Source organism: Podarcis raffonei, chromosome 12, assembly GCF_027172205.1.
Source record: "Podarcis raffonei isolate rPodRaf1 chromosome 12, rPodRaf1.pri, whole genome shotgun sequence".
Lineage (NCBI taxonomy): Eukaryota > Metazoa > Chordata > Lepidosauria > Squamata > Lacertidae > Podarcis > Podarcis raffonei.
Genome location: NC_070613.1, coordinates 45,657,891 through 45,685,097, shown reverse-complemented (window position 1 = coordinate 45,685,097; position 27,207 = coordinate 45,657,891). Strand labels below are relative to the sequence as shown.

Sequence of the window (27,207 nt, the reverse complement as noted above, 5' to 3'; positions counted from 1 at the left end):
AGGACCATAATATGTACTTTCTGAAGCGTTGGTGGCTGGGCATAACCCTACTGTGAGCAGCTTAATCCTATTAAATAAGATGGGGCTTTCTGTGAAATTAAAGACTTGGGTGTACTATAAGCACTTTCGTTTTTCCAATAATTTCAAGTACTAGTCTGTATTTAATATACATCAATAGACAAGGACAAACAAAACCTGCTCTTGGGGGAGAAAAGGATTTCTGAGCAGCAAAAACCAGCTGATAATTCCGTCCCCAGTATACGAGGATGACTTCCTTTCACGATGGATGTAACATGCTGCCTCAAGAAAGAGAAACCAGACAGATTTCAAGGCCCTTTTAAACCATAAAGGTAAAGGTAAAGGTAAAGGTAAAGGTACCCCTGCCCTACGGGCCAGTCTTGCCAGACTCTAGGGTTGTGCGCCCATCTCACTCTATAGGCCGGGAGCCAGCGCTGTCCGCAGACACTTCCGGGTCACGTGGCCAGCGTGACGAAGCTGCATCTGGCGAGCCAGCGCAGCACACGGAAACGCCGTTTACCTTCCCGCCAGTAAGCGGTCCCTATTTATCTACTTGCACCCAGGGGTGCTTTCGAACTGCTAGGTTGGCAGGCGCTGGGACCGAACGACGGGAGCTCACCCCGTCATGGGGATTCGAACCGCCGACCATGCGATCGGCAAGTCCTAGGCACTGAGGTTTTACCCACAGCGCCACCCGCGTCCCCTTTTAAACCATACAGTGATTTAAAGCAGCAACAACAAAGCAAATGCTACACCCATCCACACACCCCTCCAGATATCCCAAATTTTGAATTCCTGAAAGTCAGACAAAGATGATTCTCCTACCCTTCACAGGATGACAGGTTTTCAGATACACAGTGCTCAATTCTCAGCTCTATGGCAGGCAAGCATGGGAGTGAAATTTATTCTCTTCCCGGGGTTCATATAGCGGAGAAGCTCCATTATCCTCTTGACAACCCACAAGGCAGGGATTGGGATTCTGTTGACAGCCCATTACCCCAGTAGAAAGGAATAAATTGTTGACTGTAATATAAGCCGGCTTTGAAGCTGGGTAGGCTCTAGCTTGCAATTGGCTTTATTAATCCAGCACTAAATGTTTAAATCAGGACGCAGGTGGCGCTGTGGGTTAAACCACAGAGCCTAGGACTTGCCGATCAGAAGGTCGGCGGTTCGAATCCCCGCAACGGGGTGAGCTCCCGTTCCTCGGAACCTGCTCCTGCCAACCTAGCAGTTCGAAAGCACGAAGTGCAAGTAGATAAATAGGTACCGCTCCGGCGGGAAGGTAAACGGCGTTTCCGTGCACTGCTCTGGTTTGCCAGAAGCGGCTTAGTCATGCTGGCCACATGACCCAGAAGCTGTACGCCGGCTCCCTCAGCCAATAAAGCGAGATGAGCGCTGCAACCCCAGAGACGGTCACAACTGGACCTAATGGTCAGGGGTCCCTTTACTTTAAATGTTTAAATAGTCAGAGTAAGGCCAATATTCCTGTTTCAAGACGTCAGGCTTTAGGTCTCCCAAAAAAACAAAAAATATTAGGAGCCATTCACACTACCCCTTTCCCAACTGTGCAACTGCAAAGGGTAACTTATTCCCAATGTAAGATGAACTGGCAAAGCTCTGCTGACTGGGGCTGATGGGAGTTGTAGTCCAAAACATCTGGAAGGCACCAGATGTGTACATGGACCCCTTTAAGAAGGATAATGGCTTTCTGCAGCCACGCCCTAGTCTATGTTGAGCTTAGAAATGATCACATCAAGTCTGCAAATAAATTCCAACTTCTCATTGGAGTCTCCCTTTCGAATTTTGAGCATCTTCATGTTAGAGACTCTTCAGAGAGTCTGAAAATGCTCTCCCAGGGGCTTTCTCAGAATTACCACTGAGAAATTTGAAACGCCACTGTCTGATATAGATTCTCCAGTGGCCTAGTCAGTGGCGATTGCCCCAGGCATAAAATTGTTAGGGGTGCAATATTTCAACACCCAGTGCTGCCTCAATACAGCTCAGTGTGCCTCTGTCTCTGGGCTCCATTGAAAACGGCTGCTGCATGCGAACCAGGAAGTGACCTCTCCAGGCAATGGAATGACTCTTCTTTTCTTATCTCTGCGGCTGCCATCTCCTGGGTGACACGGACACCGTTAGGCAGCTGAATGTGCATTCACACTCTGTCTTTTCCTCTGCATGGCCCCGGGCACTGGCAACCCATGATACGCCACTGGCAAGACCAGAGAGAACGGGTGGGCTGTGAGCATCTCCTGGGAAGGACACTGCCTCAAACCATGCTGCCAGCCAGTGTGAACAATATTGAGCTAGATGGATTCTGTATAAGGCAGCTCCCTATGTTGCTAACATTTGTCACACATTCACACGATTCTCAACTTCTCCAGTGATTTTTCAATAACTTCCCCAATCACAGTGGCAGCTGTTCTAAACGGCGCAAGGGAAAGTCTCAAATTCTGCCTCACGCCCATAGCTGTCAACTTACAGATTTGAAAATAAGGGACCAGCAGCCTCGAAAATAAGGCATCAGCAGCCAAAATAAGGGATTTTAGTCAACCAGCAGACAAACGAAGCCTCAAGCAGTGGTTCCCACGGCGCAGCAACCCGGCAAAGGTGACGCAGCAAGGAAAACAACCGTCACCTCTCTGCTGGAAGCGCTGAGCAAAGGTGAGTCCCCAGGCAACGCGGCCGATTTGATCAGCACAAGGTATGCAAGCTCCACCCCCCAGTCGTTCTTAAGACTCCTTATTGGATGAGCAATGCAGCCAAGCAACACAGTTGGAGCCTCCCTCCTCACTGGCCGGCAGGGAGGGAGGGAGAGGAGCTGCTTCCTTTGAAACCCGGGAAATTTAAGGGACATCATCAATAAAGGACAGCAGCGGGACATGGCACTGGGATAAGGGACTGTGCCGCCAAATAAGGGACGCTTGACAGCTATGCTCGCGCCACGCTGCCAAGAACATGAACCGCGGTGGGTGGTTGTTAGGCTACATCTGCCCCACAATTGGAAGAGCTTTGACATACTCTGGCCAAAGCGCCTTATTCATCGGCTCAAAGCTCCAGAGTCATTCTGCCGTCGCTCCCAGCTGCTCTGCTGCAGGCCTCCCAGCGCTTGACCAGCTGCCCCACCTCAATGGGCCATTAAATATTTCCTTCCTTCCTTCATCGCCATTGTGTGCAGCATTCTGTTTTCTTAAAAGCAGAACAAATCATCTAATTCCGTCCCCTTTTCCTTTTGTTTCCAGGCTGGCCCACCTCGCAGCAAATTCCGGTGCAAACTACAAGGTCACGGACGGCAGGACAAGTGAGTGGATCAGGCCAATCGAAAAACCAGTTAAGTGGGGATATGTGGTCCTCAGTCAGTTTCGTTTACTGCAGTCAGCTTTAAAAGGATTCCATTATAACTGGTGTGTTGATATGTTAAGAACAGTGAATGGGTGTCATTGCATTGTGAATGGCAAACAAAGTTGATTGACTATGCCGAAATGGCAAAATTAACTGGAAAGCTCAGAAATCAAGAAGACAAGAACTTAAATAAGGAATGGGGAAAGTTTATAATTTATTTACAAGTCCACTGTTAGTAGGATTTTAACCACACTTGTAAAGCAATGGAAAGTAGGGAAAATTTAGGATGAAAAATTTGGAGAAGTATTGATACGCAGTTGTAAATAGTAATCCCGTTAGGACCCAGGGAAGGGATGGAGGGAAGTCAGGAGATTCAGAGTAATCTCGATATTTGGATTCGGAACTATTTTATGTTGCATGTTTATACTTTTTAAAATCAAATGTTAAAAAATTATACGGGGGAGAGAGTCTTGCATTGCAAGGGTTTGGACCAGAAGGCCCTCGTGGTTCCTTCCCACTCAATGATTCTAACCCTGAAGAGGATAATAAAAACTTGGGAGGTCAAACGCATCATACATAGCGTCAACTGAATCGCAGATTACTAAGATATTTATGTGTAAGTGCACACTGTGACCCTTCCTATTCCCAATTCAGTATGCATGCATGAGCAAGAATCATTTCCTGCTCTCCCCACCAAACACACACAGCTTCATTACTATGTCTTAGTTCTCGGAGATCAGCATTTACAAGCAGTGCCCGTGAACTTTATGTTCTCAAGTAAAGCAAAGGGATATGTAAATATGGGCCACAGCTCACATTCAAAGCATCATTAAACGCTTGCCACAAATGAGAACCCTGCGTTGGGTCTGAGCCAGCATCAGGATGGAGTGTGGGCAAGTTAACCCTTTCCCCTCTTCGTGGTCCCAATGACCCTCCCCAAAATAAATTATTGGAAGGGAAAACTTGCATTGGTGCCAATGGACGTTTGACCTCCCAGGGCTAAGGGGTTGGGTTGAGTTCCCAGCCCTGCTTCCCCTTCCAAACTATGCAAATTTTTAACCACCAGCATCAACTGCTTATGCACAATTCATGTCATGGTATGGAAGTGAGAGCTGGACCATCAAGAAGGCTGATCGCCAAAGAATTGATGCTTTTGAATTATGGTGTTGGAGGAGACTCTTGAGAGTCCCATGGACTGCAAGAAGATCAAACTGATCCATTCTGAAGGAAATCAGCCCTGAGTGCTCACTGGAAGGACAGATCCTGAAGCTGAGACTCCAATACTTTGGCCACCTCATGAGAAGAGAGGACTCCCTGGAAAAGACCCTGATGTTGGGAAAGATGGAGGGCACAAGGAGAAGGGGACGACAGAGGACGAGATGGTTGGATAGTGTTTTCGAAGCTACCAGCATGAGTTTGACCAAACTGCGGGAGGCAGTGGAAGACAGGAGTGCCTGGCGTGCTCTGGTCCATGGGGTCACAAAGAGTCGGACACGACTAAACAACAACAAATGAGAACCCTGCATTCGGTCTGAGCCAGCATCAGGATGGAGTGTGGGCAAGTTAACCCTTTCCCCTCTTCGGGGTCCCAATGACCCTCCCCAAAATAAATTCTTGGAAGGGAAAACTTGCACTGGCGCCAATGGAAGTTCGACCTCCCGGGGCTATGGGGTTGGGTTGAGTTCCCAGCCCTGCTTCCCCTCTCCCAAGCTATGGAAAATGTTTAACCACCAGCATCAACTGCTTATGCACAATTCATGTCCTGCTAAGCTTTGCCCTCCATTTCAAGCTTTGCAAATAAGCACTCAAGTTACTACCCTGCTGTTTCATTTATTTATTTATTTTACCAGCCTGCCGGGGCCTGGCTAAAAAGGGGTGAAGAGACCCCCCCCCTACCCCATTTCCAACAGGGCTGACTATCAGAGGAGAGATCTTGCATATCAAAAAGCCATCGTGTCCACACACACAAAGCCAGAGCACTGCTGATGTGGCAAAGCAGCGCTCGCCGGTCTTAAAACAGTATTAGCGAAGAGTTCGCTTCACAAAGGCTTCAATCATGAGCAGGAACACCAGACAAAGCCGCACATTAAAAATCCCTCGGAGGACTTCCATAATCCTTGGCTGCAGCATTAGCGCTCGGCTCTGCACTTTGTGCCAACGGAGTTATGGATTTTAACCAAGCCCAATCAAAGGCTCATTAAGAAGCAATAGATTAATTTATAGAAAACCATCAATAGCCCAGTGTCTTTCAATCCATTTGCTCTCTACCTTGCTGAGACCACCGCAGCAACTCGCAGCAGGCTTCCAAGTCATCGGAGGAGCAGCGAGCGCTCCAGGGGGCCATAAACAATTGGGCAAAGAGGATACAGGATGCTATTTATCGTCTTGCAGAACCGAGGCTGCCAAAGTTATTGACTTTGCAGGCTGCTAGCCAAACCTTTGGTTTTTTTTAACAGGAGAACATACATGCATCAGCCACCGATTCTTGGATTTACATGTCATGGAAATCATTTCCACCATGTAAATTACTACCATTATTCCTGAAATTTGTATACCGCCCTTAATCAGTAGATATCAGGGCAGTTCACAGCACTGAAATACCAAAACGAAAACACAAAATAGGTAAGAAAAACAAGCAAACCAGTAACTATACTGCCGCGACTGTTGGTTCTGCACAGCCAATGATTTTGATGTTGTTGTTTAGTCGTTTAGTCGTGTCCGACTCTTCGTGACCCCATGGACCAGAGCACGCCAGGCACTCCTGTCTTCCACTGCCTCCCACAGTTTGGTCAGACTCATGCTGGTAGCTTCGAGAACACTGTCCAACCATCTCGTCCTCTGTCGTCCCCTTCTCCTTGTGCCCTCCATCTTTCCCAACATCAGGGTCTTTTCCAGGGAGTCCTCTCTTCTCATGAGGTAGCCAAAGTATTGGAGCCTCAGCTTAATAATCTGTCCTTCCAGTGAGCACTCAGGGCTGATTTCCTTCGGAATGGAGAGGTTTGATCTTCTTGCAGTCCATGGGACTCTCAAGAGTCTCCTCGATCTCAACTCATCCTCAATGTGCAAGTGAGCCGTAGCGCACCGAAAGTGGCGTCCAGCACATAGCGGCAGAAGCTCACAACAACTTCGCATGCGCTGGGAAGTGCTGGAAGTTGCCACAGAGTAGCCTATCACATTCACTGAGGGATGCAGAAATGAGGAAGGCCTGCACAACTCGCAATTCCCCAGACCTAACAGGACTTGTCAATCTTGTACTGTGGTCTCCCAAATGCAGGACTGATTGAGGACATTTATATATTCCACCTTTCTTTGAAGGACCTCATAACGGCACTCATGGTTCTCCTACCCTAGCAGCATTTTATCCTCATGACCAGCACTCAAAATTCTCCAGGTGCATTTTGCAGCTGGCTATCACCCACTTAAGGGACGCGGGTGGCGCTGTGGGTTAAACCACAGAGCCTAGGACTTGCCGATCAGAAGGTCAGCGGTTTGAATCCCCGTGACGGGGTGAGCTCCCATTGCTCGGTCCCTGCTCCTGCCAACCTAGCAGCTCGAAAGCACGTCAAAGTGCAAGTAGATAAATAGGTACCGCTCCGGCGGGAAGGTATACGGTGTTTCCGTGCACTGCTCTGGTTCGCCAGAAGCGGCTTAGTCCTGCTGGCCACATGACCCGGAAGCTGTACGCCAGCTCCCTTGGCCAGTAAAGAGAGAGGAGCGCCGCAACCCAGAGTCGGCCACGACTGGACCTAATGGTCAGGGGTCCCTTTACCTTTATCTTAGAATAATGATGGCTCTGCAAAGATCAGGACGTGGAGAGATAGGTCCACCTCTTCTGTATCTCTCGTGCCACAGAAAAGGATGCAAAGGAATGCCTAGCTAAACAAGGTGGCATGGTGCCCTTGCGATCTTCCCCTGGCACACACAAGGCCTCAGAACCACCATCACATAGACCCCCAAGGACAAGGTGGAGACAGGGGTTACCATTTTCTCCCTTGGAAAGTACATGGAGCTGAAAGAGGAAGCTGGAAAAGTGCCACTGCTTCCCACTTCCCCTTTTAGCAGAATGTGCTTTTTAAAGCTCAGAGTAATTCTACGGAATCCAACTTTTACCTTGGGCAAAGGGTGAGCGCGCATGCTCTCTCTGCCTCTTTCAGCCTCTGGGAGAAGGGCTGGTTTGAGGGAGGGAGGAGAGAGGTTTCCCATTGAAGCGTCCTGCCGCCAATCGGAAGCCGCACTGGACGTTTGGCTTCCAAAAATCATTCGAAAACCAGAACAATCACTTCTGGTTTTCGATCGTTCGGAAGCCGAAACGTTCGAGTTTACAGGCATTGGGCTTCCGAGGTTCCACTGTACAAAGGATGCATTCTCTAGCTATTCTGCCTTCCCACAAGGGCGCTACTGACCAAATTACTGGCAGACATTAGAGAGGGGCAAATTAGTGCTTTCGTGCAATTCTCATCTGGGACCCACCGCCTCCAAAAATCCCCCAACGTTCATAAATTACAGACAGCCGTGTCCTCAATTGCCCTTTGTTTGAGGAGATCAGTGCCCAGAGGACTTATTAAGAGACCTCTTCTCCGAAATGGTGACATCTGCCCAGAATAGCCTCTTCTCCCTTGCCAGGTCCCTGACTGACAACATTGGTTACCATCGGCTGGAGGTAGAGAGCTAAAGTTTAAAAGGCCAGGCGACAAGAAATGAGCATTTAAGTAAGCGCTACGTTGCTTCTTTCAAAATGGCCTAGGGAACAACAAATCCAGGATATTGGACAAACAGGAGCACAGAACAAAAGGGGAAAAGAAAAAAAATCTACATGATTGCTGCCTCTCTCTACAAAACAAAATGCTATTACCTGCTTTCAGTCAGCACACATTTTATTATGTTTTTACTACAGTGGTGCCTCGCAAGACGAAATTAATCCGTTCCGCGAGTCTCTTCGTCTTGCGGTTTTTTCGTCTTGCGAAGCACGGCTATTAGCGGCTTAGCAGCTATTAGCGGCTTAGCGGCTATTAACGGCTTAGCGGCTTTAAGAAAAAGGAAACAAACTCGCAAGAACTCGCAAGACGTTTCGTCTTGCAAAGCAAGCCCATAGGGAAATTCGTCTTGCTGAACGACTCAAAAAACGGAAAACCCTTTCGTCTAGCAAGTTTTTCGTCTTACGAGGCATTCGTCTTGCGGGGCACCACTGTATGTTTTTATCATTGATGTTCTGTAATGTGTTTTTAATGTTGTATACAGTGGTACCTCGGGTTACATACACTTCAGGTTGCATACGCTTCAGGTTACAGACTCCGCTAACCCAGAAATAGTGCTTCAGGTTAAGAACTTTGCTTCAGGATGAGAACAGAAATCGTACTCTGGCGGCACGGCAGCAGCAGGAGGCCCCATTAGCTAAAGTGGTCTTCAGGTTAAGAACAGTTTCAGGTTAAGTACAGACCTCTGGAACGAATTAAGTACTTAACCCGAGGTACCACTGTACTGCCCTGGGATTTTCTGATAATGGGTGGTATGTAAATTGATATTGTTGTTATTGTTGTTTCATATGCAGCATGATACTGAGCATCTTGTGAACATTTATTTCTAAACAGCAGCTGAAGCAAGAAAAATCATTTAAGGCACAGGATGTGGATCCTGTGGTCCTCCAGTTGTTGTTGGAGAACACCTCATAGAGTCATAGAATGGCAGAGTTGGAAAGACCACGTGGGTCATCGAGTCCAAAGATCCTACAATGCAGGAATCTTTTTGCCCAACGTGGGGCTCAAACTCACGACCCTGAGATTAAGAGCCCCACGCTCTACCCCTCAGCCAAAGTCAGCAAGGCCAATAACGGGATGGTGGAAGTTGCGAACATCTGGAGAGTCGAAGCTCCCCATCCCTGCCTTAAGATTCACTTCATACCAATCCTAGCAGAAAGATGCATGAATTTAACCCGGGTATGGGGAGCTGCACTCTGCCGATGGGGGTTGATGGGAGCTGTAGTTTGCCAACATCTGGAGAGCCACATCTGGATTCAGTTATGTGCTCCAAAAAACGGAAAGCGTAGCTTGCAGGAATGAGATCAGCCAGACTGAAGTAGGTTAGAGCTTCAATTCTCAGACATTTTGCTACCCGAGGCAGAGCAGCAAATGTCACACAGCCCTTTCCCTCAAGTCGAGGCAGAGTACTCAAGGCTGACCAACATATTTTGGCACCCGAGGCAGAAAAATCCCACAAGCTTCCCCTTTCCCTGGCAGTAACGGTCAAGTCCCGTAATTAACAACTTGCTGCCCTCTCATGACACTCTTTCTAATGGTAGGGCTGGCCCCGTCCATTTTGCATGCAGAACAGTGCAAGGATTGCTAAAGGGCACTAAGGGTGATGACCAATACTCCTTCAGTTCTGTCAAATGCGTGGCTCATCCTCTCCCGATCTGTAAAATGGTAGCAGAGGAGAAATATTCCCACAGTCCAACATTCTGGTCCACTCTGTGGCTTGTTTGTTCTATGCTCGGCTGCCACAAGGAGAGAGACAAATGCCCCCTTTTCAAACCTTTCTGAGGGTACTTAACGTATACTACTACATTTTCGGCTTTCTATCTGTTGCGGCAACCTTTCCTCATTTTGACAGTCAATGAGCAAAGCTGCGAGGCGCAAGCATATCCATTTTGAGAATATGTGCTTGCGGAACTGGGATTTTTACAAGTGTGCATTCCGCTTTTGTGAGAAATCCACCTTTTGGTGTGGCTGCACCCATAAATATTAGGCAGGCACTTCCGTCCTTTTTCCGATACCTTCTTTAAAGAAAAGAAAATCAAGCAAGCCTACCCAGATGTGAAATTGTATCCGGCCTATCTGTATTTTAAAACTATCCATTTTAACTATCGTTTTGATATTTTCATTTTGCCTTCCTGTTTTTAAATCCCGTTGACTTCTTTGGCATTTTCTTAGGACTTTTCCAGGTTGTTTTCGATTAAAAAAGGTAAAGGGACCCCTGACCATTAGGTCCGGTCATGACCAACACTGGGGTTGCAGCGCTCATCTTGCTTTATTGGCCGAGGGAGCCGGGATACAGCTTCCGGGTCATGTGGCCAGCATGACTAAGCCGCTTCTGGCAAACCAGAGCAGCGCACGGAAATGCCGTTTACCTTCCCACCGGAGTGGTACCTATTTATCTACTTGCGCTGGCGTGCTTTCGAACTGCTAGGTTGGCAGGAGCAGGGACCGAGCAACGGGAGCTCACCCTGTTGCGGCGGTTCGAACCGCAACCTTCTGATCGGCAAGCCCTAGGCTCTGTGGCTTAACCCACAGCGCCACCCACGTCCCTGTTTTTGATTAAGCTGTATATAAATCTGGCAGAAATAATAAGTCTTTCTTTCATTTTGAAGCAGCATCTCAGGATCCTGCAAACGTCGGCAGAAGCGCTACAGGAGGGAGAGAGAGAGAAGGAGGGGGCCCAACCAAATTCAAAAGCACTGTTTGCATACCTACATGTAGGATTAATTACCACTTTGATTGCTACACTCCTTATCCCTTGGTGCAGGATATCACAGGACTAATGAAATTCAAAGCATTGTACAAAGTAATGTCGCTCAATTTCAGTGTCTGAGCAGGAGAAGTGTGACCTACTTTCTCTTCGTCTGCTGGCTTAGTCCATGCAGACATTTTATTTTTATTTTGCCGTTTCTCTGGTGTGTGTGTGTGTTTTGTTTTAAGCAGCCAAGACAAAAAATCCAAACAAATACCATTCTCTTAAAAAAAACCCACACAATAATAACAACCTTAAAAATGTATATACAAGATCTCCGAGAAGAATGTGTGTTCATACAAAGCAGGAAAGCATTTTAAAAAATGGTACCTCGAGTTCTGTTTCTCTCCGATTGATAGCATCTGTGGATTGATTCAACTTTTCTAGTTCCCCCTGGAAGAAAGCCAAAAAAACAGCACATGTTGAGAAATACGACACCGAGAGAGCTGGGATGGACTCGGGTTATTAAGTGTCATCTGGCATTCCGGGGAGAGGGGCCTCAACTGGAATGTGAAATGGAAACGGAAGGGTGGAAGGTATTTTAACTGCGGGGCCGAAATTTATGGCGCTGGGGCCTCTGTGGTGAGGCGGATTTGGGGACAGGGAAGAGGGAGAGGCTTCGGACACCTTTTGAAGACTGCAACCGAGGGTTACGTTCTTAAAGAGTTATTCTAGTTCAATTCCAAAGCTGTTCCTCTTTATGACTTGCAAGTCATGAGTGCAAATCGGGAACCGAACTCCTCCCAGAAGGGCGAGAAAGTGCATCTAAGGAAGAACAAACAGTGCTTAGGAAAAGAGGCCTAAACCATCGCTTAGCGACAGGCAAGATCCAAATTCGAGAGAATGAAATGGGTTTTCTTCCCCCATGTTTAAGATTCCAGGTATCCATTCCTCCCCGCCTTTTCCTTTCTTCTAACCCTGCTAAAATTAAGAACTAAAGTAATTACAGTCATACCTCGGGTTACAGACGCTTCAGGTTGCACGTTTTCGGGTTGCGCACCGCGCCAAACCCGGAAGTACCTGAACGGGTCACTTCCGGATTTTGGTGCGTGTGCATGTGCAGAAGCACTAAATCGTGCTTTGCACATGTGCAGAAACGCCAAATCGCGACCTGCGCACGCGCAGACAGGCGCTACGGGTTGCGAACGTGCCTCCCGCACGGATCACGTTCACAACCCGAGCGTCCACTGTTCATGTTTATCCCACTCCTTCTCCACAGACCTCAGAGGGGCATACATGATTCTCCCTCCCCCCCAAAAAAATATCATTTTATTATCCTTACAACAACCCTGTGAGGTTGCTAAGACTTCAGAGTGCATGCCTGGCCCAAGGTTCACGGCTGCGTGGAGATCTGAACCCGGGTCTCTCCAGTAGGTCCAATATTTCAACTCAGGAATACTCAGTATTTATATGGACTCTTACAACGGTCCCCTGCTTCACATACATTTGAGACAGTAGTCCTGCCAGATAAGACAGCAGTCTTTTTGTTTCTTTCGGAAGATTTTCAAGGATAACAATGGTACATAATAAATATAATGTCTGTGCTTTCAATTCGTACAGGTGGGAGACACTGCTGTCAAAGGCCTTGTGGGAAGAGATGGGGGGAAGGAAGAGGGGATAATCAGTGGTAGAAACTAGGATAGAAAAGGTTATGCGCAGTCCTACTTTGGAGTCGGGCAGGGAAACATTTCCCCCCCCCCCCGTGCTCTCAGCACCAGCCATTTTATTGTTGAATCTCAGACGCCATACATGGCGACAAGCAGGGTGGATAAAAATCAATTATTCTTTTTTTAAAAAAAATCAAAAAATCAGATTTTTTAAGTATAAATTTGATTTTTTTAAATTTAAATTTGATTTTTTAAAAAAATTAAATTGGATTTTTTAAATAAAATGCTTTTGGAGGAAAAATATGTCTAAAGATAGTTTTCTATTTAAGTTACATTATAGTCCAGAGGCTATTATCAGGAAATAAGGATTTGTTTAAGTTTCTCATTTGTGCTAAAACTCAGTCTAAGGTTGTTGTTGTTTTTTAAAAAACAAACTTGTTCTACCACATCAGTTAACAAACATGGATACACATGCTATGTTATTGCTTCAGTTAAATTAATTGTTTAAATTGTTATTAAGGAAATGATTGTTTTTCTCCTTCCTATAAAGTACAGCAGAAAAGTTGTCCAAATATAAACAGTTAAGTTATTAAACAGAACAATAATTTCATAATTATCGGTCTATATGTATTTCTAACAGTACTACCCAATCAGCAGTTTTTGATATAACTGTAAAAACTACTCTGGAAATTTATTATTCCAAAAATGAAACCGTCATCTGGTTGTAAATATTAAGATTATGCCAGCAAGAATAAGTCTTTCTGCAAAAAAAAAATGATTTAAATCAAGTCTTACTGACTAGCGATTTAAATCGTGATTTCAATCGATTTGATTTAAATCAAATCCATCCTGGCGACAAGACTTCTCAAAGCACTCCCATTCTCTCAATCCCCAGTCGCGAAATGCGCCTAGCGCCTGGCTAATTTCAAACGCTGGGGATAAGGGTCTTTCATTCTTTTGCATACCGTATGTGCAGAGTTTGTGTGATATGTTCTTTATGTGTTTGTTTCTGTTGGCGGCAAAAGAGCCCAGAGCATGTTTGGTCCTCATTTTGCAGACAGCTCACCTCCTGACATTTGAGCCGGGAGACATCTGAGCCAGGGACTTTCTGCCTCATGTATCAGCTTAACAACATGACATTTCAAACATCTGGCAGCATCTCTCTGATTGTCGGTATGCAAGCATGGGAAAGACACAAAGGCCATTTTAAACACACTTCGATCGGGTTTTGAGCTCAACTGGTGGCTATGTAGGAATGAAGACAGACAGCTGCATTCATTTCTCAAGTTACCTGTTTAGCTAAAGACCCTTTTTGACTCTCCACCCATCATTTTGCCCCCCAACTGATTTGTTGAGACTGAGAAATTTGTAGAACTTTTTCATGTGTTAAAAATGGATGGAAATATCTCTTTGGTCCCTGCTGGCAGAGACGATGCTGCTCAGCTACTCCTCTCTCCTGATGGGACATCTGCAGAACCTGTCACAGGAGAGGGAGGAAAGAAAACAGTTTCTCTGCTGGGATAGCTCAGTTGGTAGCGCACAAGACTTTTAAGCTCAGGGTTGTTTGTGGGTTCAAACCCCACCTTGGATGAAAAACTCCTGCATTGCAGGGGCTAAGACTAGACGACCTGTGTGGTCCCTTTCCAACTCTATAATTTTATGATGCCATGACCCCATTCACTCCTGCAAAAACAACCGACAAGAGGAAGGAATTGTCGTTTTCATGGACATAGGGTTTTTTCTTGTCTCTACGGACAAAACACCATAACAGTGCATAACAGAGGTACAGTGGTACCTCTGGTAACATACTTAATTCGTTCCGGAGGTCCGTTCTTAAGCTGAAACTGTTCTTAACCTGAAGCACCACTTTAGCTAATGGGGCCTCCCGCTGCTGCCGCACCGCCAGAGCACGATTTCTGTTCTCATCCTGAAGCAAAGTTCTTAACCCGAGGTACTATTTCTGGGTTAGCAGAGTCTGTATCCTGAAGCATATGTAACCTGAAGTGTATGTAATCTGAGGTACCACTGTATCTTAATTTGGAGAAGAAGAAAACCTAAACTGAAATTAAAAGGGATGTTATATATTTATAATTTTAGCCATAGGCCACTTTCGCAGCTGAAGCCTTTCAAAGCAGCTTGCTTGTTGGATGAGATGGGGCAAGGAACTGTCTTTTCCTGTACTGCAGGTGTGGGGGACATTTATAGCAGGGGACGCTATTTGTGAACCGGCAGAGCGGAGAGGAGCAGTCACTAAAACTGAGAGCAGGATCTTCGTCAAAGCACTAATGCACTTCTGGTTGTAACCAGTTATCTCAGCGTCTAACGCTTAGCTGAAGCTAGTGTCCAAGCAGGATTGCATTGACCCTGGTAAAACAGAGACCACTGGAGCTCGTGGTTTGCGAACAAGGCTGCAGTTGGTCAATTCTGTTGCTAATATCGGCCAGGAATGTGGTCAACGGTTTTAAAGCTATAGGGAGCCAGTGTGGTGTGATGGTTATAGAGTGTTGGACTAGGACCTGAGAGAGCGGGGCTCAAATCCGTACACAGCCATGAAGCTCTTTGCCTGGCCTACCTCACAGGGTTGCTGTGTGGATGAAATGGGGAGGAGAAGAACCATGTACATCACCTTGAGATCATTGGACGATAAAGGTGGTACATAAATTAAATAAACAAGCAAGAACAAACCACCTCCATTGTTCTGAGGTCCAGCGATGAGGGCCTTCTGGCGGTTCCCTCGCTACGAGAAGCCAAGTTACCAGGAACCAGGCAGAGGGCCTTCTCGGTGGTGGCACCCACCCTGTGGAACGCCCTCCCATCAGATGTCAAAGAGAAAAATAACTACCAAACTTTTAGAAGACATCTGAAGGCAGCCCTGTTTAGGGAAGCTTTTAAGGTTTAATAGGTTATTGTATTTTAGTGTTCTGTTGGAAGCCGCCCAGAGTGGCTGGGGAAACCCAGCCAGATGGGTGGGGTATAAATAATAAATTATTATTATTATTATAACAACAACATGGGGGGGGGTGCGAGGCTTAGTTCAGCGGCACAGCATCCGCTTGGCATTCAGAAGGCTCCAGGTTCGAAATCTGGCATCTCCCCGTTGGGCTGAACCCTGGACAGTGGCTGCCAGACAGTGTAGGAATACTGAGCCAGTATATGGCAGCGCTCTCTTCTCCCCCGCCTTTCTCTCTTGCAAGACGCCACCACGACCTTCAAAAGCGCTCTAGCGCAACCTGCTCCGGCCTGTGGCATCCCTGGGCGAGAGCCCCTCTCCACCCTCATCCCTTCCTCTCCAGCGCTCGCCCGGAGCCAGATCCCTTGCCTTTGGCACGGCATCCTAAACAAACAAACCCAAAACCCAAGGAGCCCGACCCTCTGACAACGACCGAAGCCAGAGAGAGAGAGAGAGACCGCCACCAGAACAGGGTGTGGGTTTTTCTCGCCGCTTGCACGTCGCCGCTGCTGCTTTTTAGAAAGGGAGAAGAGGGAAGGCGACGAGGAGACGCTGCTCCTCTTTCCTTTGCGAAATTGCGAAGGAGAGATCGGCAGACCCTCCTGGCTTTGCCGCCTGCAGAAGGACCTTTGCAGAAATCTAATGAAGCACCCAAGGGTGGGGGGAGCGTATGGCGGCAGGCAACGCCCCCTCCCCCTTTTTCAGGAATTTACACGCGGCTTTTTTGGGGGGCGAGGGGAGAGGAGAAGCGGCCGGAGAGGCGCAAGCGAGCGCCACGCACGCACACTTTCCCAATAAAAGGCGCCCGGCCCTGCAACCTCCCCAAAATGCGCACGCCGATTTCGCCCCCGTCGTTGCGCCAACCATGTGCGCTCCCCGCGAAGGGGCGTGAGTGAGCCGGGGGGGGGAGCTAAATCGGATCCCCAAGAAAGCGATCCCGAACCTGCACCTCTATTACCTGGATCCTGGGATCCACTTCTTCCTCTTCTTCCGGCTGCTGCGGGAGCTGCTCGGCGTCCTCCGCCTTGGTCCTCCGGGTTGTAGGATCCATGTTGTTGGCGGCGACGTGGGGGGGGGGGAGAGACTTCTGTGCCCAAGGAGGGAGGATCTGGCTGATCCTTCTGAGCTGCAGCTGTTGTGGCTTTCTTTTTCCTTCGCTGCCGAGGGTCTTCGGTATCCTCCGGGGTAAGGAGAAGGGGAGTTTGCAGCAGCAACAGCAGCCGCCCCCCTCGCCGCCTGCGCTTTGCGCGCCTCGCTCGTCGCCAGCCGCCGCTCCGTTAGGCGAGGACGAAAGGAAACGCGCCTCGCCCCCTGGCTTGCAGCATCAGCGGCTGCCGTCGCCAAGCGGCGCTCGCTGACACCCAGGCATGGTCCGCCTCCTTCCGACGCTGCTAAATCAGAGGCCCTGCTTTTTAAAAAAAAGAAATCCACCATCCACTTTGCAGTCTCCCTCCTAGCTCAGCAGTTCCTCCCCTTCTGTTATATTAAAAGGAAATAGGAACAGGTGGGGTGGTGGGGTTTGAAAATAGGTCAAGCTTCACGGTCTTTGCTGCTTTTATGTTCCTGGGATTTTTGTGTGTGTGTGATGTAATTTGCAGCAGTCTACTAAGGAGATAAAGGCACGCACCTTAAACACCCGGTTATGGTGGATTTATTTCCAGGGAGAAGCACATCTATGACAGTGGGGATGCAACGCAAGTGGGAGACTTCTTGCAAGTGTTGCTTGTATAAGCTTTAGTGACCTCAGATATGCAGATGACACAACCTTGATGGCAAAAAGTGAGGAGGAATTAAAGAACCTTTTAATGAGGGTGAAAGAGGAGAGCGCAAAATATGGTCTGAAGCTCAACATCAAAAAAACGAAGATCATGGCCACTGGTCCCATCACCTCCTGGCAAATAGAAGGGGAAGAAATGGAGGCAGTGAGAGATTTTACTTTCTTGGGCTCCATGATCACTGCAGATGGTGACAGCAGCCACGAAATTAAAAGACGCCTGCTCCTTGGGAGAAAAGCAATGACAAACCTAGACAGCATCTTAAAAAGCAGAGACATCACCTTGTCAACAAAGGTCCGCATAGTTAAAGCTATGGTTTCCCCAGTAGTGATGTATGGAAGTGAGACTGCAAGAAGATCAAACCTATCCATTCTGAAGGAAATCAGCCCTGAGTGCTCACTGGAAGGACAAATCCTGAAGCTGAGGCACTCAACCAAGTTTGTGAAGGTTGTGCTTTTGCTCTGAACTGTGCGATTACCAACCAGCACACTTCTGTGACGCAGCACCGCCCAGGTGGGCAATTGTCAGGGATGCTGGGGTTGTGGTCCAGCAATGTTTAGGAAGGCCGCAGGTTCCCCTTGCCTGTACCATGGGGGAGAAATAAGCTGCGGGTTAAATCAATGATGCTGCTTCTTAAATGCAAGCGGCGTTTAAATGCAAGCGACTAAATGCCAGAAGTTTGGATTCATCTTTCAGTGCATGACTGCTAGGAAGTTTTGAATGAAGAGTGGGAACATCGTGTCCAGTTCACAGCGTGTTGAATCAGTGATCTCAAGGTCAGGCCAACGTACTGCCAAACCGCTTATTTGGCTTACTCAGGGACACAGGTGTCTTCGCTGCCTTAGACAAACCCATCTTCAGTTCAGGCTGACTGGGCAGGATACATTGCAGGAAATTTCACTGTGTTTCCATCCGCTGGGCACTGCAGCTGACAGGATGACTTCTAAACACCTCATCTTACATTTAAAGCACACAGCTTCTTGCCAAAGAATCCCGGGAACTGTCCTTCGTTAAGGGGGCTGGGAATTGTAGCACCGTACAGGGCAAACTACAGCTCCCGGGATTCTTTTGAGGAAAGTGGTGCGCTTTTGCTGCATATACAGTCGTACCTTGGAAGTCGAACGGAATCTGTTTGACTTTCAAAACGTTTGAAAACCAAATCGCAGCTTCTGATTGGAAGCCACAGAAGGCCTGTTAGACGTTCAGCTTCCAAAAATAGTTTGCAAGCCAGAACACACATTTCCAGGTTTGCGGCGTTCGGGAAACAAAACGTTCAAGAACTAAGCTGTTTGAAAACCAAGGTATGACTGTAGGAAATTATTATTATTATTATTATTATTATTATTATTATTATTATTATTTATATCCTGCCCATCTGGCTGGGTTTCCTCAGCCACTCTGTGGGGCTCCCATATATTATTATTATTAATAATAATAAAAGTGATAAAATATCAAACATTAAAAACTTCCCCAAAGATGGGCTGCCTTCAGATGTCTTCTAAAAGTCAAATAGTTGTTTATGTCTTTGATATCTGATGGGAGGGTGTTCCACAGGACAGGCGCCACTACTGAGAAGGCCCTCTGCCTGGTTCCCTGTAACCTCACCTTTTTGCAGTGAGGGAACTTAGTGCTGGACCTCAGTGTCCGGGCAGAGCGATGCGAGTGGAGATGTTCCTTCAGGTATACTGGACTGAGACCGTTTAGGGCTTTACAGTTCAGCACCAACACTTTGAATTCTGCATGAAAATGTAGGTCTTTCAGGACCGGTGTTACGTGGTTACTGAATAGGATTGATTGCCAGCTGTTGAACTGGGCTGACCTCGGTCTCTGTCCCTTTAATCATCCTCTCCCCGCACCCTGCAATAAGCAGAACAGTCTCTGCTTAGCTCCTTGCACTGAGAAGTGGCGGCCTCACCATCAGGGCAGGACTTGGAGGAAGAGATCTAGGGACCTACTCAGCAGAATGGCTGACAGCCAAACACCACAGACTGAAAGACCACCAAGTCCAGAGTCTAAAAGGACCCAAGCAATTTCTACATATCAAACCTCTGATCAGAAAATGGGAGCAAGCAAAGCCAGGCTTTTGTTGCTGCTGCTGCTGCTGCTTCCTTCCTCTCTCTCTCTCTCTCCACTTGGTAATAATCTTGTGGTTTATTATCTTCCTCTTTCTTTGCTCATCCTAACCCTGAGCTTCCAGAAAGGCCCACAGCAGACCTCTCTCCCTTTGCAGCCAAGCTGCAGATGTGCACACAGCCGATTGTGAAGTCACAAGCTGCCCCAGAATGATGGTGGCTTCGGGTGCTAGGAAACAGCTAGATGGCTTCAGGGTGGCAAGAAGCGCCTCCGCCGACCTTGGCGACTCAGTCAAGGGCAAGCCTGGACGCTGGAGGAGCAGCTGCAGGAGATGCTTTGTGCGTTTCAGTCGCCGCAGCTCAGTCCAAGAGCAAAAGGCTCTGCCTGGGTGGTAGTGGTTTTTAAAGGCCCCTCAACACACTCAGCATGTGTAAGAATAAACCCCGTTAGACGGTGTGCCATTAATAGGCAGCAACACAGTGAGCTAACCTTGATATGTCGCCACCGGCTCCCTCCTTAAATCAGCGTTTAAATCCCACAGAGAAAGGAAAGCCAACAGTTAACGTCTGATCAGCGTTAGCTCTGAATTGAGTAACTAGGGTTGTTGCAGACGGGGATGATAGCAGCAATCAGGGCTTTTTTTCTGGGGGGACACATACCCCTAAACATTTGGTGATTATTTGTACTTTTCTCCATTTACTGTATTTATTTTCCCCGATTTGAACTATAAAATGGTGATTTTCTGGAGTCAAAATGAGAGTACCCCTAAACGTTTTTAAAGAAAAAAAGCACTGGCAGCAATAATATGTGCCTATAGCAGTGTTCGAAATTAGCCAGGCGCCAGGCGCATTTTGCACCTGGCTATTGGCCACTTGCAACCAAGTGAAGATGCCTGGGAGCCAGGATGGGGCCAGACATCTCCACCATCTGGAGGTGCCTGCCTGGGAGCTGGTCTGTTTTCACGCACTATTACCATGCCCTGTAGAATTCGATCAGTTATATTTTATCTGCACAATCAGAATGAATTTCGGGAACCAAAATGCTTTTTTATGTGCAGCCTTAATTGTTGCAACTTGGCCATAATCATGTTATTTTTTCATAAATGTAAAACATCCATTTCATAAAGAGAACAATTATAACAGCAGGCGAAAATTCTTTTTCTTAATGGTGACATGGACCATTCATAGAGGAAGAATATTCTTCAAAACTGTGAGCCGTTCCATCAAAATTCAGCATTCTGTGCCCACTGAACACAGCCCTCATGGGGCTGTTTCTGGGTTCCCCCCTTTAGAGCTCCTCCATCTGTTTCTGTACTTCTGCAAATCATGGGTTTCCCCCCAGCCTACTAATACCTTCCTCGTGTGTGCGTATGTGTGTGTGTGGTGCTGTTTTGACTACATAGGGACACTGCTAGGGCTGGATCACAAGGGCACAGGTTGGTGGGCTCACAGGCCCTGAGCCCCACTAAATGACAGGGCCAAGATGGCTGGCAATCCCCGCAAGAGCAGTGCTGCCATAGGAGCAGGGTGAAGATCCAAACAGTAAGGTAAAGGTAAAGGGACCCCTGACCATTAGGTCCAGTCATGACCGACTCTGGGGTTGCAGTGCTCATCTCGCTTTATTGGCCGAGAGAGCCGGCATACAACTTCCAGGTCATGTGGGCAGCATGACTATATAAAATTATTATTATTATTATTATTATTATTATTATTACTACTACTACTACTACTACTATTATGACAGGACATGTTTTTCGGGCATGGGAGTGCAAGCATTTTGCCCAGGGGACCATGCAAGCATTGTAACACCTCTGCCTAAGGATCTACATTTGGAGGATTAGTTTGCTATTTGTATATGGATGGAAAACTCCTCTGTCACATGCACAGAAAGCAAGAAGGCTTCAGAATTGTGAAATGCAGACCCTCCAAGTGTCCCTATTTTCCAGGGACACTCCCAGATTTACATAAACCGCCCTGGTTTCTGATTTGATCCCGGAATGGCCTGCTTTTCCTTAGAACATCCCTATTTTCATCGGAGAAAGCTTGGAGGGTGTGGAAATGTCCGCGAGCAGTGTGTAAGCAGGCTTCCGGCTTTGCTTAACTCCGCATGGCACCAGAAGCACGCTGAAAACTGCTGCATCCAGTGTTTAACTTCTTCAGCACATTCCAAAACAATGTCGCTGTAGCTTATCTTTGTCCAGTAAGCCATTGACAGGCAGAACCGAAAACAAGGGATCATATACACTATCCTCCTCCCTCCGCCCCGATAACAGGCTTCCCCCGATAAAGCAGCTAAAGATTGCAAACAATGGAGACCGGTGGAAAAGTAAACAAGCCTGCAGGCTTTGGGACAAAATACCGCTGAACTAGGTGGTGGAGTTTAGTTCCAAATACAAACCTAAAAAGCAGAGGTTGCCAACACACTGCTATATATTGTTGGACTCCAACATCCATTATTCCGACCACTGGCCATATTGGTTGGCGCAGATGGAAACTCTACTCCCAGTAACATTTGTAGCCATTATACCAGCTACTCTCAACCTACTGGACTGGGATGTCTTTTCTCCATAGTCCAATGTAAGCAAACTGTAGAAAATAGCTGTTCCATTTGACTTGGTTTGGGCAGTACAGTCGTACCTCGGAAGTCAAACACCTTGCGATTCAAACGTTTCAGCTCCTGGATGCCACCAACCCGGAAGTTTGCAAACATTCTTTGGTACCCGAACGTCTGACGGGGCTTCTGCGGCTTCCAATTGGCTGCAGGAGCTTCCTGCAGCCAATCGGAAGCTTCGCCTTGGAAGCCAATGAGAAGCCTCGCCTTGGTTTCTGTTATGTACTGAGTTGAATAGGATCCAAACTGCAGCAGTCTGATTGGTCCTAGAACAATAGGATCCAAAAGGCAGCAGTCTGATTGGTCCTAGAACAATAGGATTCAGAATGCAGCAGTCTGATTAGTCCTAGAACAATGCAGCAGTATGATTGGTTGGCAGGAACCACCCAATCATGCTCCAGATAGAAGTGAATCCACAACCTGATTGGCTTACAGTAGAATTCCGGAATTAGCCAATCATGTGCAGCCCATTGTGTAAATAATGTATATAAAGCAGATACTTTGAGGGGACATTCATTCATTCCTCCTCACCACTATGAGCTGAATAAAGAGCATGAAATCACTTTGCGACTCTTAGTATATTTCAGTTTCCGAACCTTTTGGAAGTTGAACCGAATTCTGGAACAGATTCCATTTGACTTCCGAGGTACCACTGTAATCAGAAATAAGGAAATGTTGTACTAGGGACAGATTTGCCTGCAGAGTTGGGATGAGGACCTGAGGTTGCGTGTGGCCCTTGTCCCAATTTTATGTGGCCCTCAATGTCATCTGGCTCTCAGCATATACTGGACCACACGAGTTCTGGACTGAGCCTCTGGGAATTGCTTCCTTGTTCACTGTGTGTTTACACGCACATGTGAGAGAATTGGTGGCATGGCACAGACTGCAAATTCTGCTCACTGTCAGCTGCACTAAACAAACCTTTTATAGGGAAAAAATCCCTAACCCTTACTGGGAGATACAGGTGACAGCTTCATGGGCAAGAAAAAGGAGAGGGGGGTTGTTGGCATGCAGAAACCAAACTGGTAATGTACATAGGTCAAAGGCAAGAATAGGCAAACTCAGCCCTCCAGATGTTTTGGGACTACAACTCCCATCATCCCTAGCTAACAGGACCAGTGGTCAGGGATGATGGGAATTGTAGTCTCGAAACATCTGGAGGGCTGAGTTTGCCTATGCCTGGTCAAAGGCATCCCCATTCCACCCTTCTGGTGTGAACAGTATCCTGCAAATGGCAACTCAAAACACAGTGGGAGGGAATGATCTCACAGTGTTTTAAGCAGCTAACATGCACATCGTTGAAATTGACATGCGTGTTCATTTAAAGTTTCCACCAGTAGGCTGGGAATGACTTCAGGGCCAGACATCTGAGCCCCAATAAGATCAGAAAAACCACTGGAGATGCTGGAAATGTAAAGAAAAAGAAGGTACCTTCTACCATATGTGGTGGAAGTGTAAGGTAATAAAAGCCTTCTAGGAAATGATATATAATGAATTGGAAAAAAATGTTTAAAATAACTTTTGTTAAAAAAACAGAAGCCTTTTTATTAGGAATTGTACCAATATTCCAAAGGATCAGAGAAGACTTTTTACGTATGCGACAAGAGCCGCACAGATGCTACTAGCCCAGAGATGGAAAGAAGACAAAGTCCCTACCAGAGAGGAATGGCAAACTAAGCTGTTGGAGTACGCCGAAATGCCAAAACTGACCGGAAAGCTCAGGAACCAAGACCAAAACTTCAATAAACAATGGGGGAGAAATATAATTTATTTAGGAGACTACTGTAAGCAGATGAAAACATTGGCAGGATTGAAATAGCACTTACAAGGTAGCAAATATTATGGACAAAATGGAGAGATATAAAATATGGGCTATGAAATAATATGCAGTTGAAAAGGATAACAATAGGATCCATGGAGAGAAGCCCAGAGATTCAGAGAAATGTCTAAATATGGATATGTAATTGGTATTGTTATAATTCTATATCTGTAAAATCAATTAAGAAATATTTTTTTAAAAAAATAAAGAAATAAAAACGACTGGGGGGAGGGGGGAAAGGTGTCAACTTCTCTGCTTTTTTCCCATGAGACAGCACTTTCCGTAGCAGAAAAACAAAACATATAAAGCAATTCTGATTCCAAGGTTTGTTTCCCTCTGACATTCTGCTGCCAGTAACTATTCCGGTGTTTGTTAAAGATAAGCGAATGGGGAACCTTCCTTGTTTAATTTTGTTTAAACGTTAATGGCCTGTTTAAAAATGCTGTGTAGCTGAGAGTTACACATTCCCTTTCCCCAACACTTCAGTCAATTTTTAAAAAATAGTTCTTAGATCTCTCTAACAGAAAACTGAAGTGCTTGCAGTGGCTAGCACCTCCGTTTGCTATGCTGTCAAAAGGACAGCACTAAGGAACAAAAACTCAGGCAAGGTCAGTGGTGCTTATTCTGAAGGAGTGTGTGGGGTTTTGGTTTAAGATGGTTCAATATCTTTGAATCAGATATCACTGGACCCTTTATGACATAGCAGGAGTTCCAGACAGTTGTTGTTGTTGTTGTTTAGTCGTTTAGTCGTGTCTGACTCTTCGTGACCCCATGGACCAGGGCACGCCAGGCTTCCACTGCCTCCCACAGTTTGGTCAAACTCATGCTGGTAGCTTCGAGAACAGTATCCAACCGTCTCGTCCTCTGTCGTCCCCTTCTCCTTGTGCCCTCCATCTTTCCCAACATCAGGGTCTTTTCCAGGGAGTCTTCTCTTCTCATGAGGTGGCCAAAGTATTGGAGCCGCAGCTTCACGATCTGTCCTTCCAGTGAGCACTCAGGGCTGATTTCCTTAAGAATGGATAGGTTTGATCTTCTTGCAGTCCATGGGACTCTCAAGAGTCTCCTCCAACACCATAATTCAAAAGCATCAATTCTTCGGCGATCAGCCTTCTTTATGGTCCAGCTCTCACTTCTGTACATCACTACTGGGAAAACCATAGCTTTAACTATACGGACCTTTGTTGGCAAGGTGATGTCTCTGCTTTTTAACAGTTATATCCCCATAAAGCTAAGCAGACAGTTATATCCCCATAAAGCTAAGGGAAAGAGAGAGGTGGGAAGGATCAAATTCAATTATTTCACAAAACACTCTGCCAATGCTATTTCAAGAGATCAACTATAATTGTGCCACAATGGAAGTTTGACAAATGAGGTTTAGGTTGGTATGTGCTTAAATACATCTAAAATTAAACTTATGCACCAGTTAGTCAGAATATAGAATTGCTTTCTTTCCTGCATGCTCTCCTGCATTCCCCCTGCATGCTCCAGTAAGTATTTGAGCTCCCTCACTGAGTGGCAGTCAGGCTGGTGACTACAAGGAGCAGGGCTTTTTAGGCAGTGGCACCCATCTGTGGAATCCATTCCAGGTGAGATCCCTCAGACCCCCCCAACATTGTATTCATTTGGACATTTGATTCAAACTTGGTTTTTAAAGATTCTGCTGAATTATTATTATTTTTAGGGAAGTGTTATAATGATACATCAAGGCAGTCCAGATGTTGTCACACAACAGCTGGGGCTGATAGGAGTTGTTGGGCAAAGGTTCCCTAGCTCTGCCTTAACATGATTTTCTTACAAGGGTTGTTTGATACGCTGTTTTCACACTGTTATTTTAATCATCCCTCTCGCTGCCCAACTCCAACTGATGGGCTTCCTAACAAGCTTACATTGCGAGTTGCTCTGAGCTCACATTATGGAGAAAAGCAGAATGCACGCTTTTAAAACAAATACATTTGAGTAAATAACTGTACTGCTATGCGCTGATGTGGGGAAAGCACATTTGAGTAAGCCACCGCTACCCAAAGGCACGTTCAGTGCAGTTCCCTCGGCGCAAGTGCAACACCCTAGAGTGTACCACTTAATAATTCAACAACGTCTACAGGGCAATATGTTCCCCTTCCCTGAATAAGACGGGATCAGCCGTCTGAGGAATTTCTGAGCTGGAGTCTTTCGCTGCTATTCCCTTCACATATTTCATTGCCTGAATTCTAAATGGATCACAGAGAAATGGGGGGACGACCATAGTGCATATAGTTTTTTGGTTCTCCCTTCAGGGGAAAGAAATGGTTATTATCAGAAGCTTCTCAGCCCAATGTTATAAGAATTTTAAGGTCTCAGATATGGAATAAATATTCATAAATGCACACATATCTAAATATATGAACCAGAGTGTTATGTACTGAGTTGAATAGGATCCAAAATGCAGCAGTCTGATTGGTCCTAGAACAATAGGATCCAAAAGGCAGCAGTCTGATTGGTCCTACAACAATAGGATTCAGAATGCAGCAGTCTGATTGGTCCTAGAACAATGCAGGAGTATGATTGGTCTGCAGGAGCCACCCAATCCAGCTCCAGATGGAAGTGAATCCACAACCTGATTGGCCCACAGGAGAATTCCGGAATTAGCCAATCACGTGCAGCCCATTGTGTGAATAATGTATATAAAGCGGATACCGTGGGGGAACTTTCATTCCTCCTCACCACTATGAGCTGAATAAAGAACATGAAATCCACTCTCAACTCTGAGTATATTTCACAGAGCCATCTTTCCTATTGGGTTTACTGGTGCATTGCGCCAGGGCGCCGGCCTCTCAGGGGCACCCCAGGGAGTGGGGGAGCTGCGTGGCTTTGATGGCGGCCTCTCCTTTCCCTTCTGCATGCCCGCCAGCTGTGCCCCGTCAACTATATGGCTGGCGGGCATGCAGCTTGCCTCCCAAGCCTCTGCAGGTGGAGAGTGATCCCCGCAGAGGCTTGGGAAAAGGTCGACAACTCTGAGGTTCTTTGCACCACAGCGCCGGATATGCTTAAGACGGCCCTGATATGAACCATGTGTCTGAAATAGTGTGGGAAAGCAATCCTGAAGCCATTTTGGCTCTCCCAATGACCTCACGTATTCCTCTGCAGTAAGGGAGGCAAATGGGGAAAGCCTCCCCATTGTCTTTTTGCTTACAAATTCTGTCTTAGAGGCGTATTTGTGCATGAATAGGGTGAGCCTGTGACCTAGATTCAGGAACCATCACAAAAAAATGGCCAGACTGCTCAGGTAATGTAATCGGTGACCATTATCAGGTATCCTGGCAAACAGGATTTCTGCTGTAGACTATCTCCTTCTGTGATGCATGTATGATGATTTGGGGGGTGGTCTTGGGCTACAGGTTGGGCAATTTCAAAAGACTTTTGCATGGCTTGCGCACCATTGTTCAGGGTTCTCCTCCCTCCTGTGTGTGGTGAGGACCCTGTTGCAATAGTTCCTTGAATAAAGATCAGGCTTACTAGCCGCTTTGCTTCTCA

The 27,207-nt window shown here is 46.7% G+C and overlaps 2 protein-coding genes across 4 annotated transcripts in view; one reads left to right on the top strand and one right to left on the bottom strand.

Annotated features, from left to right (window-relative positions):
* The window catches only part of CAPN7 (calpain 7), an 86,729-nt gene extending 75,533 nt beyond the window's left edge, over nt 1–11,196 (top strand). Inside the window, exons 21-22 of one of the 3 annotated variants that reach the window (XM_053359154.1) lie at nt 3,261–3,319; nt 10,727–11,196. In XM_053359154.1, coding sequence (XP_053215129.1) covers nt 3,261–3,319; nt 10,727–10,944 — 277 coding nt within the window. In that variant the 3' untranslated portion in view covers nt 10,945–11,196. Of the gene's footprint in view, nt 1–3,260; nt 3,423–10,723 lie in introns of all 3 variants that reach the window. The other 2 variants (XM_053359153.1, XM_053359155.1) reach the window with 2 other exon arrangements.
* SH3BP5 (SH3 domain binding protein 5) overlaps nt 1–16,789 on the bottom strand; it is a 49,534-nt gene extending 32,745 nt beyond the window's left edge. The window contains exons 1-2 of the mRNA XM_053359171.1: nt 16,379–16,789; nt 11,194–11,256 (exon numbers count right to left, since the gene is read on the bottom strand). Coding sequence (XP_053215146.1) covers nt 11,194–11,256; nt 16,379–16,471 — 156 coding nt within the window. The 5' untranslated portion in view covers nt 16,472–16,789. The remainder of the gene's footprint in view (nt 1–11,193; nt 11,257–16,378) is intronic.
* Nucleotides 16,790–27,207: the final 10,418 nt, after the last annotated feature.